Below are 17,707 nucleotides of genomic sequence, written 5' to 3'. Positions count from 1 at the left end.
TTAGTGCACGCAATGCGTATTTTGTAGGGTTATACTGTTTCTTGCATCATGTTTGTTCAGGAAATTACAAAACAAATAATTGAGCTTACTCCAATAAACTTTCATTCTATGAAACTAGTGCATACAATGATTGACAGCAATACTTTCACTACACAGTAAAAAAATCAAGGTTACATCTGAGAAAAGGTAGGGTAGGGTAGTCATCAATGAGACACTTTTGGTTTTTAACTTTCAACGATTTTGGTATTTTTTTCATCAGCATGTTTTAATGAGCTTTTTGTTGCATTTTCTTTCTTTTAATGTGTTCTAACATTGACCAAAATATGAGATCGATCTGACGTCTACAGCCTGAGTTATTCAACTGTCTCATTGTAGACGCACTTGGCAGGAACAATGAGACAGCTGGGGAACAATGAGACACTCTACAAAAATCAATACTTTTCTAGAAAAACATCATATTTTTGTATTGTTCCATTGCAGGTGACTTGCCTTGAACATTTTAAAGCAATTTTGCCAACTTGAAACTTTAACTAACAAAAGTTATACTAAAAAGTATTTAAATTTTGTAAAATCCATATTTTTTACCAAATAACCTTATATTTTTGGATAAATGAAGTTCAAACTCAATAAATATGCCAAAAATCACTTCCAATTCAAGTTTTAAAAGATTCCCATAGATTTTGAAAAGTTTAATGAAGAAAAATGAAAGTGTCTCATTGTTACCCATGGGCCGAAAAGAGTGGGGTACAATGAGACAGCCCTGGATTCTGAATATATTTTAAATTTTGGTCAAACCTAACAAAAGGACATTGTAGCCCAACTCATGCCCAGTGAAATGACGAAAGAAATTTGGAGAAATATTAGTTTTTGTGTTAATGGCAGCCTATGAGCGAAAATGTAATTTTTAGTCATAATTTACTTTTACACCCCGGAATCAAACATGTATGAATAACTTTGCAAGGGAGCGTCCCTAACCAAAGCCACTATTATGGCAGACGTGTATCTAGTAGACACAACTTTCCCCCAAATATGAGCCTAATTGGTTGAAACTACGACTTGTGAGAGCCATTTTATCATTGTTCCCCGTGTCTCATTGATGACTACTCTACCCTACATCTTTTATGTCAGAAAAATGTGTTATTTTACTTATGACAATGTGTAATTTTACCACTTTTCTAGTGTAATGTCACTTTTTTAGTCTAAATAGAGGTAAAATTACACCATAAAAGGGGTAATATTCAACCTTCTAAAATTACAGTTTCCAAATTTACACAGTTTTTGACTGTGTACACTTAGGGAAAGTCGAAATCCAAGCTTAGGTTGAAGGTGTCGGATTTTTTTTTGAGGACCAGTAGTCGGACTCAGGATTGATGTTTTCAAATTCTGAACAACCGTAGTTTGAGAGTCTGAGTCACTGTGTGACTTTTTATGATTTTGACGGTTTATTTGAATGCTCTATCACTGTAGATTCCATTATCTCTAACTTACGCCTTACTACTTTTGTTCAGATCTACACAGCAAAAAATCCGATGGTAAAATCGCATGCAAAAGCATGCACATCACCTTTGTCAAAAAAGACACTTAATATTACACACTGCATGTACAATTTTTGTAAACGCAAAAAAAACTTGCAACCGACGGGATTCAAACCCAGCACCATCAGTAAGAACTGGCGCCTTAGCTCGCTCGGCCATCAGACCGATGAAGAGTGGAAAGGATAAAGGTATATATGAGCGTGACAATTCGGTCAAGTAGGTTTCCCGTACTGATGAGCTACATATTTCATGGTGTAATATTACACATAATTTCATAAAATAAAGCAAAATTTATTTTACACCCAGGCCTTTTACACGCAGCTGGATTACTACTTTTTTAGCTGTGTATGCTAACATTTGTATCTCGTGAAATGTATTGAACGAAGTTGACTTTATAGCTGTCGGCCACCATTGCTAGTACCAACCACTAGTGTCTTCCTTTTATCTAGAAGGAAATATTAGTTTTGATGCAAATGGCAGCTTACGAGCGAAAAAGTAATTTTTGTCCATAATTTACTTTTACATGAATAACTTTCCAAGGGAGCGTCCATAACCGAAGTCACTATTATGGCAGATGTGTATCTAGTAGACACACCTGTCCCCCAAATATGGGCCTGATTGATTGAAACTACGACTTGTGAGAGCCATTTTACCATTGTTCCCCGTGTCTCATTGATGACTACTCTACCCTAAAGCACGGAGCGACGGCACCGAATACCCATATTTACACAAAGAATTTTAGAGCGCCCCCTGCGGGATTCGAACCGGCGACGTGAAATGTATTGACGATTTTCAAAAGACAGACACACAGAAAAAAAATCATGGAAATATTACATCTGGGAAGGGGTACATCTTTTATGGCAGAAAAAATGTGTAATTTTATCACTTTTTTGCCAACAACATCCAAATTTACACAATTTTTTACTATATAGTGTCGAATTCAGCGATCCAACTCGAACTGGACCCTAGTCCATAAAGACAGAAAAATGTCGGATGGATAATAATATAGCAAATAACTAAATAAGCTTTGATGCGGCAACCCTGCTTAAACATATTTTTTAACGGTAATTTTGTTGTTTTATGGCTTGACCAACACATCAGATTCAGAAGCTGGAGATATCTAAGCCATGTGTAAGCAGGTGTAAAATATGGTGTCTTACACAAGACCAGCTGTCAGCTGTATCCTATTTTGCACCGAAATAGATCCAATGATAAGGACTTTGCGTACAAATCGGACGCTTTCAACATCCCAACTGGCGGTGCCACAGAGCAAACATCCGCATCCTATTACCTTTATGTTTATTCATACAAGCTCTTAAGGATTAGCTTACATAATTAAGTTACCGTAGGCAATGGCAGAACCGTCCAACTCACCCAACCCAGCGATTCTGGTCCTCGTTGGAGTGAAACGTTACACTGTTTCGTAACACCGGGGAATCTGTCGCCAGAAATTGCTCTCTCCTTCCTTTACTTCTCCCCCAGTAATCCATCATCACACAGTAAAGCTCCGCTGTGGTGACCTATGAAACCATCATTAGGAAGATAATTAGTTTTCGGTCCGATGCAGTGATTTAATCAGCTTTCCATTTTCCACGAGCTGTATGTCCCCACGTTAAGTGCGGAAAGTCAACATTGTATGGCGGGAAAGGGTTAGATACCAGGCTGCCTTACGAAGAGCGCTTGTGGATACTTTGTATAAGGCTCTGTACTTTAACCAACTGGGACCATATTTTAAGCTTGTGGTAGCCGGTATTTACTGGAAGGAAATAGTATGGGGACATTTAATCCTTTCTTCTATCAAGTTACAAAATGGGTGATATGGGACTCGTTGATATAATGTAGTTTTATGAGAAACTTGAAAAACTGGTATAAGCTTTAGCTTTGTGTGTGTGTTTTAAAATTATAAAGAATCGAATGCAAATTTATTGACACATTCCTGTTAAATTGCGCAGCAATTCGACGTCGTCGTGCTATCTTGTCGCACCCGCCATTTTGACGTTCCGAGCAAAACGCGTTTTAATGTTTCACGTTGAATAAACAAAAACGAAAGCACGCAATGTAAACAATAACAAACACGTTTTGTTTGGTTGACCATTATGTGCACTGTCCCGAAGTTTGGTTGAAGTTGGTTGCTGGAGTCCCGAGTTATAATTACAAATGTTTACGGTAGTCTAACTTGTACGTGCGTCAAACGCGTTCTGACCTGAAATACCTTTGGCCAATTGTCGCACTTATATCAATTTTCAGGGAGTGACAAGATAGCATGACAAGATTGAAACTGCTTTCATATGTAAAGTGACAAAAATGCAAAAAAAAAATGAGTTTTTTCGGATTTCGTTAAATATCTCAGGATTGAAATCGAATTCAAAATCTGTGAAAGCCAAAAGGTGAGGCATTTTGAGCTGCACAAAATGACGTTCTTAACTCAATTTGGCCCAAAATGCACGTACGACAAGTTGCACGACGGCGACGAATTATGCTATTTCTTGTAAAGAAAATAATGATTTGTATTTTCGTTAATGAATTGCATACTGTCGTTTCACGGCAATGCACTTTTATCATTTTTGTAATGAATCCACGGAATTTCAATAGTTTTAAATCAAAAGAGATTGGTTTTTATTGAAATTAACAATGTTCAAAATATTTCGTTGATAAACATTAATTATTGTTGACGGCCAATATTTATTTCTCCGTTCTGCGGAAGGTGTGATCAGACAAATCTCGTCTCGAAAAAAAAAAACCCGAACTTTTTGGGATCGAATCCTGGCCGACTGGGTTGAGTATCGATATGTACCGACAGTGGGTATGACTATGGGCCGAAAAAAAGATATATCTTTCGTAATTTCTTAATAACAAAAACAATTTTAAAAAACATCTCAAATATTTTAAATTAGAATTGTTCTTAGATAGTTTGCCACCATTTTCCCAATATATCGTGGAATTTGATTAGCTCTACCTTAAATTCCAATCGTTTGAATATTGACCCAAGGGGGTGAAACTAAAATAGTACTCAAAAACAAAGGTATGGTAAAAACAAGTCATCGAACAGTGTTTCTTGTTCCAGGAAATCTTATTGACATGTTACAATGTTTGAAGTAGAGATTTTCAAACAATTTGGGTACTTTTTGAGCAATTTTAACAAAAATATCAAAAAGACTTTTCGAGAGGTCACTTTTGCTCAAAAACGTACCTCAGCTGCAAAAGGATTTCTTCTAGAAACGAGATTTTTTAAACTTAGTCGTTTTAAGATGTCTACGCAACCCATATAACAGAATTTAGTTTGAGAAGCGAATTTAGACATTGAGAAATGCTAAAATCCGTCAAAATCACTTTGACCCATTCTCACCCCCCACATCCAATGTTACCCCCACTGACGGTATACGCAAAGAAAATCATTTTGAAGTGAATTTAATTTCAAGAGGAAGGCAAGAAATGAATTTGTCTCGGTTATACGGAAAAGATGGGTAATTCTTCGCCAACCCACACAGCAGTTTCCCCGACCCCTCTTCGATTTGCGTGAAACTTTGTCCTAAGCGGTAACTTTTGTCCCTGATCATGAATCCGAGGTCCATTTTTTGATATCTCGTGATGGAGGGGCGGTACGACCCCTTTCATTTTTGAACATGCGAAAAAAGAGGTGTTTTTCAATAATTTGCAGCCTGAAAGGGTGATGAGATAGAAATTTGGTGTCAAAGGGAATTGTATGTAAAATTGGACGAACAATTTGATGGCGTAAAACGTATTTTTCACCGAAGAAAAAAAACACTAAAAAAGTTTTTAAAACTTTGCCATTTTCCGTTACTCTGTAACTCTCGTCTTGCGCGGCCTTAGAGTTACATGCTACCAGGCAAGGGCATCGAAGCATAAAACTCAGTGAAGGTTGTGGGAGGTCCGAATGACTCCCAATTTCTCACAAGGGTCGGCAGCGCTCATAACACAAGGCAGGAAAACACAATGTGTCGCTTCAAACTAAACTTTATTATTCTCTGACGTCACTTTATTACACCGGCTTCCTCTTCTACCTGACCTCCTATCCTTTCCCACTATCCCACTTCCTTACAGGCTATCTCCTACCTCGACCTGCTTCTTCCCGGATACCGTGGGTGGATTTTCTGCTGATGTGGGGCCCCTCAGCTACGCCTGCCGCTGCTCTGCTTCCGGATCTCCGGAACCGACCTCCGGCCGTCTCGTTCTGCTGCTCGCTGGCCTGGGGTGGACGTTGAACTCACCGGCGTCCCGGTGTCGTTGTGGTTGCTGCTGCAGACTTCGCTGTCCCCTTCGTGTGCCTGTCCCTCGCGCCCTCGAGTATGGTGACGGACTCGAGCTTCCACGTCACCGAAGTTCTGTGGGAATTGCCCGGTTTCCGGCGCTGGGTTTGAGTCGTGGGACAGGTCTTTCGGAACCAGGTGGTTCTCTGGGTGGCTTGTGGTTCGGAGGGTTCCAATATGGAGGACGCAGACGACCTAGCGATGCCGGCTAGTCGCTGCTCGTCGATACCGCAATTGACGACGGTAGACGGTGACGCTCACGGTCACGGATGTTGGGGTGGAACCACGACCGAACCGGGGGATGTTCCGTAGCGAAGCTACGCGAACTTTAGTCCTAGATTAAGGGGTTCTGTGGATGAGATGAGGGGGGGGGGATTGTAATGGCGGTCCTATCTAGTCTGGTCACTCGCGGCACAGATCAGGGTTGTTGGAGGGTTCGCGGGGAATTACCTGGAGTTCCTGGAGTTCTCGCTTCTCCCAGTCTCCTCTGTCCTCCGTGAAGTCCTTTGACCGCTTCCTGGTACTGGCACTTCACAACACTCCGTCGAGCTGTAGTCGAAGCTACGACGGCTTTCGCGACTTGTCGCACTTCAATACACCGGGCAAATGGCCGATGAAAATCCGGGCCTCATCCCGCGAACCTCTGATCCGGCGAATCCTGGAAAACCCGCCCATCATCATCATCAGTTTCGCCACCCCCAATGGCCGCCCATTCGTTGATCCTCGGCCCTCTGGTGGTGGCTAGTAGAACTGCTCCTCGTTATAGGCGCTTTAGTACGGAAATGGCTGCGTCCGTACACGGAGACATAAACCGACTCGTCTCACTATCCACGAACACACGCATTCCCCTGCCTCTGTGTCACCGGAATTCTCCCACAACACACCCACTGGTTACACTCTCCTCCCACTCGGGTAAAAAAAATATTAGTGAAGCTAATATTTTTTTTTAACATTCACTTTAATAAAAGGCTGCGTCCTGCTGAACTTTGTATCATTACCACTACACATTGACAAACGAACTGTACACTTCTTATCTTTTCCGCGCAGTTGTTGACAAAATCTACTGGAATCAATTCGTATTCTACTAGGTCCTGCAGACGAATACCTGAAAGGAGACGTTTCGCACAGTGTGGACTTGTGTTGGGGTCATAAGGTTTCATCGTTGTAACCCGAAGGTCCAACTCCACGCTGTTTAATTGGTTTCACCAGTGTACGGGCCCTCAATGTTTGTTCAACTCCGGCCTCCAGCAACACAACACAAAGTACTACTAACCAACAAAGTCGAGGAACAATTCAAAACCTTTAATAAATATTTACAAATATATACAAAACAAAATATTTACACATTAAAATATATTTACAAATCAAGACTATGAAAAAGTCTGATAAAAGAACGACGCATGCAAATAAATAACAAATTAAAATATTGAAGCATGCAAATAAATAACGAAGAAAACAAAGAAAATTATTCCGGAATATTTACAAAAATAATTTATTTACATATTTCAAAATACCGCCCATGTACGGTTTGAAATATTTCATCGCACGTTACGATTCATGCGTGACGCGGTGCACTGTCGGATAGTGCGCTACCGACCTAGTACTTCACTACTTTTGACATTCTTCATCTGTGTATGTGCGAACTCTGTAGAACAATCGGACTGTCAAATTCAATAACAAATGTGGTAAAGATATTTTGTGAAAAAGTACTGTTTGAAGATTCAGTCCGAAAAAACTGAGATTTAAGCACTTTTTTGGGAAGGTTACCGTCAGAAACTTTGGCCAAAATGAACAATGACGTAACTAGTTCTCCTCCAAAGTGACTTGTCTCGCTTTTTCGACTGAATCTTCTTCAGAAAAGTGATTTTTTTAATGTTTATGATTTTTAGGTTATGGCATGAGGATTAAATGCGATTCCAGGTAAGTTTAATGAAATAATTCTGAACTGAAGTTAAATTTCTATTGATTTGGCATTTTCTTGTTAATAATGACTAAAAATTGATTTATGTGGGTTCTAAATTTTCTTAAATTTGAATCATATGGGTTCATTGAGTTTATTGCCATCTCAAAAGCTTTGATTTACGATCGTTTCTCAAGGTCATTTTGGTTCATTCATTTATTTGGCACATACACCTACGACAATCGGTTGATCAATGGCTAACACACCTTGACAAAACTCTAAAAACTTTTTAACAGAGTTCTGACTCAGGTCGTACGGCACAATCAATCATCCAATTACGTTTCATTCTATTACTTTCAATCATCCGTTCAAATTCATTCATAGTTCATTCATTCCTCAACATTTCACTCTCATACTTTTCCATTTTCTTCAATGATTTACATCATACAACACCAGCATACAAACTGGTCACAACTACAACCACAAATTTCCCACGTTACACACGTGTCTTCACTTGCTCCACTTGGCGTTACGACTAGGGAAAGATAAATAGTGTTTCTAGAGAAATTGTTAACAGAAACCACTACTACTAACCGAAATCAACCAAGTTTCGCGAAGCCATCTACTACTTCACCTTCTCAGGTAAAACAACCCAAGTTACGGCTGATACCAACAATTATGCGCAGCATAACTCATGCTCGCAGCTGGATTCACTCAAACCGCCAAACTAACTCACCATCCCGATGGATGTCCTATGAGTAGTTAAATATTGGCAACTCCTGTGCCTAAACTTCTTCTTATTTCTGTCCCGGGACTCCCACTTTACTAAATTTGCCACTCCTGGGCTAAATACGGGTCCTGCACCTTGCAGTCTCGACCCTGGAGCAACGGACACAGTCACCCTAGTCAGTTCGGAGTGATTATGTACAAAATTGGATTGGTAGACCTCTAGAAAAACTATTAGCAGAGGTAGCTACGCCCCAAGTGTACCACTTTCCTCACCAAACTAGTCGCTGTTCCTAATCTCCATTTAATTTTAGGGAATTTTTGGCCGAATTCATCGCACCTCCCTAACTCCTTCAACATCAACACAACTCACCAAACAGGTAAGTCAACACGAAACATACAGTTCCTACTTCTACTAACACGCACAAAAATTCCTAGACACCACATTTATGTTGCCATTGACTCACTGTAAGCATACCTCACAGACTGAATCAGTTGGAGAATCGACGAAAAAAGAACTATTAACTTCCTCGAAACCCATTGATCAGTCCAACTGGTTCGCTAACAGGACTCTGGCTAAAATATAACAATTTTGAGGACTTTTCTAGTAGTTCTAGTACACATTGTTTGCCTCATAAACAACACATAATCACACTTTATAACACGTGGAAACTCAACTCCACAAACACTTACTTTCCTTTTTATCAGCCTTCAGCTGAACTTCCTTCTTTACTTTTGAACAAGATTTGGTGGAAACATCTAGGAATTCTATTAAAAGAATCAGACTTTCATTAAAACATTGTTCTACGGTAAAATTTCTTCTTTGTCTCACATAACCCAAACAAAATTTGTGTTATGGAAACTCCTACAACATACATTTTACTAAAATCACGACAAAAATACTTTTAATAGTGTGTGCACATTTGCACAACACCACATTCATTTTTACTGTGTAAAGTCAGCAAAACTTTCACAGTTGCTTTTAAGCTTAAGTTTGTTTATTGTTCTTTCGGTTTTCTATTTTATCAAAAGAGCTTTTTAGTACAAAACTTTTACTAGTACAAAAGGAGTACTCACATACATTGGAAATTTTATGCTTTTCAGGGGTGGTGGGTGGAAAAATCATTGAAATATTTCATTCTAGGGTCGAAATGGTAATTGTCGCATCATTCATTCAATTCCTTTCATTCAAACTCACTAAAAATTGTAAAAAATCTACTTTCACTTTCATGCAATCAATTATTAAAGTTTTTATAGTTTTCATTGATACTAATTTATAACATTTTGGATTCTTTTCAGCAAATATCACAGAATTTTATCACAGAAGTCTCATCACAGATGTCAAATTTCAACTAGTTTATCGATCATCGTGGACCTGAATCATCAGAATAAATCAGCTGATCCTGTTTTAGTACAATTAAGTAGAATTAGAAAAGAACTAAGGTGATTTGCTTTCCTGTTAATTTATTATTCTTGTTTGAGACAAACGCTTGTTAATTTGAAAATTGCTAGTTATGATGCATTTAGCGAAAGCATTATCAAAATATTCTATTTGAAACAATCTCAAAAGAGACGGAAAATAATTGGAAAATCCTAAACTTGTTAAAGCTTTCAAAATCTGTTCATCACAGTAAATCACAGTTTGTTCCATGTTGTAACTAGGTAGAGTTCCAAATAAATAGGTTTGTTTGTCCGGTGTTTTATTTACAGTCCTGAAAGAAACGCACTCCACAGATCAAGAAATGATCCGGATTTTTGAAAAACTTAAATTTATGACTAGATCTGGTAAATTTCCGACACCTTTTTAAATTGAACCTTCTCTTTGTTGGCAGTCTCTCACTATCATTGACAGAACTACAAAACCCCTCAAATATGAACTGATTCGTCAGGTAAATTTGGTCAAAAACAGCCGTGCAAGTGTAACTTGTAAGTTTATCAAAGTGCATTGGGAACGACCAAGGGCGTTTTCCCAGAGACTTCGGCAATCTGTTATTAAAGTTAAACGTGTTTCCTACACAAGTAGCATGAACTAATTTTAAGTTGGGCGCCAAATTGTAACTCTCGTCTTGCGCGGCCTTAGAGTTACATGCTACCAGGCAAGGGCATCGAAGCATAAAACTCAGTGAAGGTTGTGGGAGGTCCGAATGACTCCCAATTTCTCTCAAGGGTCGGCATGCGCTCATACTCACGAGGCAGGAAAACACAATGTGTCGCTTCAAGATAAACTCCTCGGTTTATTCTCTGACGTCACTTTATTACACCGGCTTCCTCTTCTACCTGACCTCCTATCCTTTCCCACTATCCCACTTCCTTACAGGCTATCTCCTACCTCGACCTGCTTCTTCCCGGATACCGTGGGTGGATTTTCTGCTGATGTGGGGCCCCTCAGCTACGCCTGCCGCTGCTCTGCTTCCGGATCTCCGGAACCGACCTCCGGCCGTCTCGTTCTGCTGCTCGCTGGCCTGGGGTGGACGTTGAACTCACCGGCGTCCCGGTGTCGTTGTGGTTGCTGCTGCAGACTTCGCTGTCCCCTTCGTGTGCCTGTCCCTCGCGCCCTCGAGTATGGTGACGGACTCGAGCTTCCACGTCACCGAAGTTCTGTGGGAATTGCCCGGTTTCCGGCGCTGGGTTTGAGTCGTGGGACAGGTCTTTCGGAACCAGGTGGTTCTCTGGGTGGCTTGTGGTTCGGAGGGTTCCAATATGGAGGACGCAGACGACCTAGCGATGCCGGCTAGTCGCTGCTCGTCGATACCGCAATTGACGACGGTAGACGGTGACGCTCACGGTCACGGATGTTGGGGTGGAACCACGACCGAACCGGGGGATGTTCCGTAGCGAAGCTACGCGAACTTTAGTCCTAGATTAAGGGGTTCTGTGGATGAGATGAGGGGGATTGTAATGGCGGTCCTATCTAGTCTGGTCACTCGCGGCACAGATCAGGGTTGTTGGAGGGTTCGCGGGAATTACCTGGAGTTCCTGGAGTTCTCGCTTCTCCCAGTCTCCTCTGTCCTCCGTGAAGTCCTTTGACCGCTTCCTGGTACTGGCACTTCACAACACTCCGTCGAGCTGTAGTCGAAGCTACGACGGCTTTCGCGACTTGTCGCACTTCAATACACCGGGCAAATGGCCGATGAAAATCCGGGCCTCATCCCGCGAACCTCTGATCCGGCGAATCCTGGAAAACCCGCCCATCATCATCATCAGTTTCGCCACCCCCAATGGCCGCCCATTCGTTGATCCTCGGCCCTCTGGTGGTGGCTAGTAGAACTGCTCCTCGTTATAGGCGCTTTAGTACGGAAATGGCTGCGTCCGTACACGGGAGACATAAACCGACTCGTCTCACTATCCACGAACACACGCATTCCCCTGCCTCTGTGTCACCGGAATTCTCCCACAACACACCCACTGGTTACAACTCAACTGTAAATTTTTTTGGAACTTGTCAATTTAAGGAAAATTTAATGTACTTTTCGAATCTAAATTTTCATTTAAAATGTCGAGTTTTTTGTAACTTTGCAGGGTTACTTTTTAGAGTGTAACAATGTTCAACAAAGTTGTAGAGCAGACAATTACAAAAAAAAAATGATATATAAACAAAAGGAGTATGCTTATAAACATAACGAGTTATAGCGATTTTGCGAAAATAAAAGTTTTGAAAACGGACGTCAAAACAAAAAGAATCGCAAAAAGTAACTTTTGCTTTTTTTCGTAACATCGCGATTACTCATGATGTTTATAAGCAAACCCCTTATGTTTATATATCAAAATTTTTGTAATTGTCTGCTCTACAACTTTGTCGAACATTGTTACACTCTAAAAATAACCCTGTGAAGTTACAAAAAACACGAAATTTTAAAATGATAAAAAGTACATTAAATTTTCCTTAAATTGACATGTTACGAAAAAAATTACAGTTGAGTTACGAAAAATCGCAGAGTTTTTAAAACTTTTTTAAGTGTTTTTCTTCGATTAAAAATACTTTTTTTTGTGGAATTCGGAGTTCGCCATCAAATCGGGCGTCCAATTTTACATAAAAGTCCCTTTGACACCAAATTTCTATCTCATCACCGTTTCAGGCTGCAAATTATGAAAAACACAAAAGAGATCGTATCGCCCCTCCGTCACGAGATATCAAAAAACGGACTTGGGATTTGTGATCAGGAACAAAAGTTACCCTTAGGACAAAGTTTCACGCAAATCGAAAAGGAATCGGAGCAAATTTCCCCGATTTCGTGTGAGATAGTAGAGAATTACCCAGATCTTATTATAACTAAGCAAGGATTCCTAATCATCTAATCGTTTTTCGATTGCTCATACAAAGCAATCCACTTAAGTAAATCGAAATGAGAATAATCGGCCCAAATCCGTAAAGGGCTGTCGTAATCAAATCACAACCCGTTATATCGATTTCTGTTCGGTCTTCTTCAAAGAAAGCAAAACATGATCAAACAAGGTTAATCCCACTTACCTTTGGCAAAGATTCCCATTAGGAAAAGGACTATCGCTTTCCGTAAATCCATTCTCGTCAGTTCCCAGCTGCTGCTGCTATTGCTGAAGAGGAGGAACCACACAATGTCAACCGAATTTTCCTTCACACACTCGAGTTTTTGGCAACCTGTTCTTGCGCGACGTAGGTATCGATCTCCCGAATGCTGAACCAAATTACCGTTTCACGCGACAGAATTTCTCAATTTATGTCACTCGTCATCATTTACATTTAATTAATTTTCATAAATTCAATTAGCATCACATTTTCTTTTTAATGCTTCACATCACCATAAATTTGTGCCGATGTTCGCCCACAACATGTTTTCCACCAGCACACCTGTTTGTTTGCATGTGTGTGTCTGTGATTGTATGTGAATGAGACCGAGAATTTATGTCAACGTAGCAAGCAGCTTTTACTGTTCAAATTGTCGCGATGAACATTCACCATAGAGCAGCTAGTTTATAGTGAACGCGAAACATATCGAGTCTGATTTTCGTGCAGTTATCTCGCGATCTTTTCACATTGAAACACACGCGTTCCGAAACAGGCTATTAATGCTTTAATACTATTGAGCGAGCAAATTTTGAGCACAAACTGTTTGATCCAATAATTTTGAGAAATTTAATTTGCCTTGTTTGCAGTTTCAACCGGAGAAGTGTTCCATTTGCGTTCGCGACTTGTCCTATCTGTTCGATCTCGATTCGTTTTTCTTGCTTATCTTGGCATCATAAACACCCCACCAAAGCCGTCGTTTGGAGTAACACAAGGATCGTGAGGTTTTGTTTTTTCATTTTTCCATCTCCAGCTTCTTCAAGTATACTTTCATTTCCAGATCCTGTGGCACACGTGTGCGAGTCACTTCACAATTTTGTCAGTTGTCGTTAGATACTAATCAGCTTAAAACGGCGACAGCATATGGCAACGGTAAACCTGAAAAATAAAAAGACACAGTGTAAGTAATGTTTGTACTTAATTTTGTTTGAATTACAAATAAAAATCTTATGCTGTTTATTAAACAATGCCCTATCTTATGACCCTTTATGTTTGAAACAAATTTCCTACGTGATAAAAAAATGTAAAAGGTTATTTTTTCATAATTAAAACTAAATTAAAAACCAATTTTGTTTCAATTGAAAAGCAACATCGATTTACCCTGTGTGGGTTTTTATCAATCAATTTTAAATTTAATCAACTCTTTAGTCTTATATGTTGATGGAAATTTATAAAATATATTATGATTTTTGAAATCAATTATTGCATTGTCTGGAAATTAAACCAACACCACTATTTAATTACTCATTTGATCACAATTTCTAAGCTTTTTAAAAATCAATAAATAGTTGATAAACGGAACCAGCCCCATTGAAAAATAAATTTGGTATTAATGGAATGAGAGTCCGCTAATGAATTCATGATGCTACGACGATTCCTAATTAAAACCAAACAAAGAATCATTCATGACAGTCAAATAGTAAATGGATACTAATGAGGCTTTAATGCTATAAAAGGTAGGTCTTCTATAAAATCATACAGTTGTAAATTAAAATTAAATCAAAATTTTTAAAGCACTATGCAAAACGTGCTCCACAATGATCGCCTAAAGGGCTAGAAAGAAAGAGCGAGCCTGTGTTCTTATTGTCAAGTGGACACTTCACCGGGTTGCACAAGGACACTTGAAGCAACATTATGTACACTTCAACATCTTCTTTCCAGAAAATTTTCCATTGCTTTAGCACAACTCGGGTCCCGAACCATGGAAATGAATCGCGTCCCATGTAGCCCCGTTATCTGTGAAGAACCAACAGTAGTTTTTTTTTAACATTTGCCGATTCACTCTGTTTGTGAAGCTTGCAAGGTGATTTATGATTGAGATCGTAAAATCATTAAGGTTAAACAATTAAAAAATAAACATTGACCTGAAAAAAAATAAACAAGTTTTCAGAACGAAAATCTTACTCAATCAGAAAAATGATGACGTAAAAGTCATAAATCTGACATGAAAAAAACATACAATAAATCAAAGTTTGGTTGTCAATATAATTGAGTCATTCTCCGCCAACTCACACAGCAGTTGCCCCGACCCCTCTTCGATTTGCATGAAACTTTGCTCTAAGAGCAATTTTGGTCCCTGATCACGAATCCGAGGTTCATTTTTCGATATTTCGTGACAGTGGGGCGGTCGACCCCTTTCATTTTTCTGGTTTTTTACTAAAACATGTTTTTCAGTGATTTGTAGCTAGCAACCGTGAAGAGATAGAAATTTGGCGTCAAAGGGACTTTTGTGTAAAATTAGACGCCCGATTTGATGGCGTGTGTGTGTGTGGTTCAATTCAATACCCGCTAACCGGTAGCGATATTATGGGAAAGTATAGTTTGTATCAGACTTTGTATATGCCGAATGCTAATACAACTTATCTTAGTCGGGTATTAGGTGGTGATAGCCCTCGCGCTGCTTCCAACGACCCGTTTCAGAATGACAGAGCTCTTTGCGGTCCAATTCCGAGGTCGCTGGGCAAGCAAGCATCTGAAGGAAACTCGATCTATTTTTAGACTTCCAATCCCGTCAGGCAAATCAGGGATCAGCGAAGATAGCATGTTTCAACACTACGGATCATTTCACTGCTAGAGTGTAAACCTTCTGATGGTCGACTGCTTGACGTCCCAGACCACCAATCCAAAGGCGTGAGTTCGAATCCCGCCCAATTCATTTTGGTTTTTGTTCATATTCAAAGTCCAAATTCATGATACCAAATTTCAAAGGAACCGACCGGGATTTGATCCCTGAACCTTCTGCTTGTGAAACAGAAGCCGTAACCATTAAGCCACGGAGCCGGAAACCGAATAAACGTACTTTTCAACAAAAAAAAACTTAAAAACAGTTTCCAAATTGCTGCCATTTCCTGTTACTCAACTGTCAAAAATTGTGAGACATGTCATTTCATGGGAAATTTAATGCACTATTCGAATCTGAAATAACCCAGAAGGGTCAATTTTTCATTTAGAACAAAAAAAACATTTTAAGATTGGGTGTTTTTTCTAACTTTGCAGGGTTAAATTTTAGAGTGTAACAATGTTCAACAAAGTTGTAGAGCAGACAAAACAAAAATTTTAACAGTTTTTTTTTTGAATTTTTAACGAGTAAAAATCCAAAAAGTTTTTGAAAGTATTTTTTTCGGAAAGCTCAACTATTTTTGCATAAAAATGACCCCTTGGATGATTGTTGTGACTCGTGCATTGCGAGAATCAGAATTTTGTTTTCAAGAAAAATATGTTTATGGTGAGTGAGTGTATCCGGTTTGTTTCGAAAAATCCCCACATACAAGCAGTGCACAAGCCACAACAATCGTTCAAGGGGTCATTCTTATGCAAAACTAGCTGAACATTCCGAAAAAAAACTTTCAAAAGCACACAATTGAGTATTTGGGGATAAAAATTCGAAAAACTGGTCAAAAATGGTCAAAATTATAACTTTTCCAAAAAACGTTTTCTGTAAAATTCTGATAACTCGTTAAGAATACATGCAAACATTGTTACACTCTAAAATGTAACCCTGCAAAGTTAGAAAACACACGTAATTTTAACATGAAAAATTTTGTTTTAAATGAAAAATTACACTTCTGGGTTATTTTAGAATCGAAAAGTACATTAAATTTCCCATAAAATGACATGTCTCACGATTTTGACAGTTGAGTAACGGGAAATGGCAGCGAATTTAAAACTATTTTAAAGTTTTTTTTTTGATGAAAAATACGTTTTTTTCGGAATTTTGAGTACGCTATCAAATCGGGCGTCTAATTTTACACAAAAGTCCCTTTGACACCAAATTTCTATCCCTTCACGGTTGCGAGCTACAAATCACTGAAAAACGTGTCTTAGTAAAAAACCAGAAAAATTAAAGGATCGTACCGCCCCACCGTCACTAAATATCAAAAAAATGGACCTCGGATTCGTGATCAGGGACCAAAATTACCCCTAAGAGCTATTAAAATAATTAAAAAAAACTTTGTTGGGTGTACAATTTAACAAAAAATAAAATTTGAATCATAAAACATGTTTTTTTTACGGATTGTCCCCATCCATTTCTGGTCCCAACGCACAGTTTGCAAAACTGCCCATAATTGAAAATTCGGCTATTATGCCAAATCAAGTATTCCGAGAAAAACGCGTTTTAGTGTTGGTCCCAAAATCTCCGTCAAGGCAATTTCCCATAAGAGTGGCATATTAGCCGTTTGGTTTTTCGCATCGGCAGCCAAGTCTAAACACTATTTTATTGAAATTCAAGTTCCAGGAGATGCGTTGAAACATCCTCTACTGCCGGGTGCTAATATCTCGTTTTTGCCAAAAGTGGATATTAGCCGTTTTTTCAATGGTGGGCAGAAAAGTAGTATATACAATGTAGACAATTTTAATCGTATTTTTTTGTATAAGCTTGCCAAGGAAATTTATGCCCAAAAGGGATAAACCAATAAAACAAGTTCGTTCAGATCCATTTCGACCAATTTTTCAGTTCAACTCTGCTATCGTTCATCACATGGCAAATAGTATCTGTATGAATAATTAATAACTTCATTTGAATTTTTATTGAATAATTATTACTGTGAGCCAACATGAACTTTTCCATTCACACATTTTTACTGCCAAGTCAAGGATCAACTTGGTCGTATTTCTGTTTGGTGGGAATGTCCTCAAAAGTGGGAGGGCTTGGCTATAGTTAGGTCAAGTCTGCGCCATCTCTCCAGCACGACCACCGGTGAAGAAGAAAAGAATGAATGGGCTCAGGATACGTTTA

General features: G+C 39.1%; 1 protein-coding gene across 1 annotated transcript in view; it reads right to left on the bottom strand.

The window, feature by feature from the left end:
- LOC6042771 (irregular chiasm C-roughest protein) overlaps positions 1-17,707 on the bottom strand; it is a 173,668-nt gene that overhangs the window by 142,232 nt on the left and 13,729 nt on the right. The window contains 1 exon segment of the mRNA XM_038264116.1: positions 12,898-13,848. Within this exon segment, the coding sequence (XP_038120044.1) occupies positions 12,898-12,949 (52 nt within the window). The 5' untranslated portion in view covers positions 12,950-13,848.

Source organism: Culex quinquefasciatus, chromosome 3 (assembly GCF_015732765.1).
Source record: "Culex quinquefasciatus strain JHB chromosome 3, VPISU_Cqui_1.0_pri_paternal, whole genome shotgun sequence".
Lineage (NCBI taxonomy): Eukaryota > Metazoa > Arthropoda > Insecta > Diptera > Culicidae > Culex > Culex quinquefasciatus.
The sequence above is the reverse complement of the archived record's forward strand: the minus strand, read 5'-3'. Positions and strand labels throughout refer to the sequence as shown.